At 35.6% G+C, this 1,957-nt stretch overlaps 1 protein-coding gene across 1 annotated transcript; it reads left to right on the top strand.

The window, feature by feature from the left end:
* Window positions 1–548: 548 nt before the first annotated feature.
* On the top strand, window positions 549–1,752 carry LOC108757332 (clavesin-2; the record flags this gene model as incomplete). Its single annotated transcript, XM_018521809.1, has 2 exons — window positions 549–817; window positions 1,389–1,752. Coding segments are annotated over exons 1-2 (633 nt in total), but the record flags the coding sequence as incomplete, so codon positions are not given.
* Window positions 1,753–1,957: the final 205 nt, after the last annotated feature.

Genomic DNA, 1,957 nt, shown 5'->3' with positions numbered 1-1,957 from the left:
TAAAAATGCATTCAAGATTGAGAAGGAATAGATATTAGTTTTATACATTTCTTATAAATGAATAAAAATGAATTCGGGATTGAAAAGAATTTATTTTAACATTCATGAATCCGTATTTCTGAAAATCTGAATCCATTTTAATCCATTCCCATTTGCAGGGTGCTTTTTAAATATAAGATTGAATGCCAGAAATAATCTTAGTTCTGATCCAAACATTGAGATTGCGCAATAGTAATTATTGTGACGTCGCTCAAGCGAAATTACATATCAGCTATTTGTAAGCGACGGTTCTTACATTTGCGGTGAAAGTTCTATTACGCGGGGAACCAATGATCCGTATTTCAGCCATTTAACTTTACGCTTTGGGTTTCCTTTGTTTCACTACCTCGCGTGTCTACATTAATAAGAAAGCTATTAATTTCAATAGATAGTCTTTTTAGTCGTACAATGAAATATATAATGAGATTATTATATACAATTATTATACAATGATTATTAAAATTATTATATTATATATAATTATATTATAATACGATTTATCTTATAGAATGAGACTCGGTCACACAATCGAAGACTCGCGGAAGAAATATCCAGAAATCACGGACGAGATTTTGGACTGTCTGCAAAAATGGGCGAATGACCGAGGCCTTCCCAATATTCCCAAAGAACAATTGGCCTTATTCGCGCACAGTTGTTACTTCGACATAGAGGCCACTAGACGATGCATGAACGTATACTACAGCATGCGAGCCACGATCCCGGAATTGTTTAACAATAGAGATTCCAACCTCGATTTGCAACACTCTCTGAAAACCTTGTACGCACTTATTAGCACCTCTTAAATAATCTTTATTTACTTAAACAATAAATAAACATGGAAGAAGAACATTGATTTGCAAATAAATGGGAAGTGTTATCTTTTGCGTTGCGTATGTACAATTCTCACATCGCAGGTACCAGAAATTGCGGAAATTATTTAAAAAAACTTTTAATATTTATTTTTAAACGGATCGAGCTCTTCAATTCGATGCGACTTGTGATAATGAAAACATATTAGATATCGTCTGTGTCTTTGCTTCATTGCAATGATTAATTGTTACAAATGTTACATGGATGGAGAGCGATTTTTGTTTGTCTTTTCCTCTTTTCTTTCGATTCGCCTTGTTCTTTGTCTATGCTTTCCAATAGTTAATTTGATACACGACCGCAATAGATATCTTTGTCGCTACAATTTCCACATCGCTCAATTATGACACAACTCACCTATATTATACTAATAAGCGTCTTGATAACCGAGAAAAATCTTTTATCGTTCGTAGGTGTATATATACTCGGTTTAATACATTAAAATATACTAAAAACGTTTAACTTTTATCTGTGTATTGTAGGGAATTCGCGATACTTCCCAAGCCTGATCGAAATGGTAACTGGATAATCATTAATCGATTGGCGGATCCACGGCCATCTCAGTTCATATTCAACGACAGCATCAAGCTGCTGTTCATGTCCTATGACGCGAGCCTTTATACGAATGGTTGTTCGGAGGGATATATAATTCTTATGGACATGGCTAAAATGCGACTCGGTCACTTGACCAGATTGTCGATGAACACCCTTCGCAAATCCTTGGAGTACGTTCAAGGAGGCGTGCCGTTGAGGCTAAAAGGGATCTATATGGTGAACGCGACCTGGTTAATGGACAAGGTCATTGCGCTTATGAGACCATTCATGAAGCAAGAGTTTTTCGAAATAGTAAGTTGATTTACGATTCGCAATCAGTACGAGTGTGACCATGATTGACTAAAGCAACATTTTGCATTAGAAACGTATTTTTTACAGAGCAGCGCGTTTATAGGTTTTTAAGATTAAACTCTAGGTCACCAAAGAGCGCGCACCAGGGACGCTATGTATTTAATAAAAATCCAAGAAATTAGATAATTTAACTCTTTCTCGTGCC

The sequence above is a fragment of the Trachymyrmex cornetzi genome, unplaced genomic scaffold, assembly GCF_001594075.2.
Source record: "Trachymyrmex cornetzi isolate Tcor2-1 unplaced genomic scaffold, Tcor1.1 C3978565, whole genome shotgun sequence".
Taxonomy (NCBI): domain Eukaryota; kingdom Metazoa; phylum Arthropoda; class Insecta; order Hymenoptera; family Formicidae; genus Trachymyrmex; species Trachymyrmex cornetzi.
This window is presented reverse-complemented; position numbering and strand designations above follow the sequence as displayed.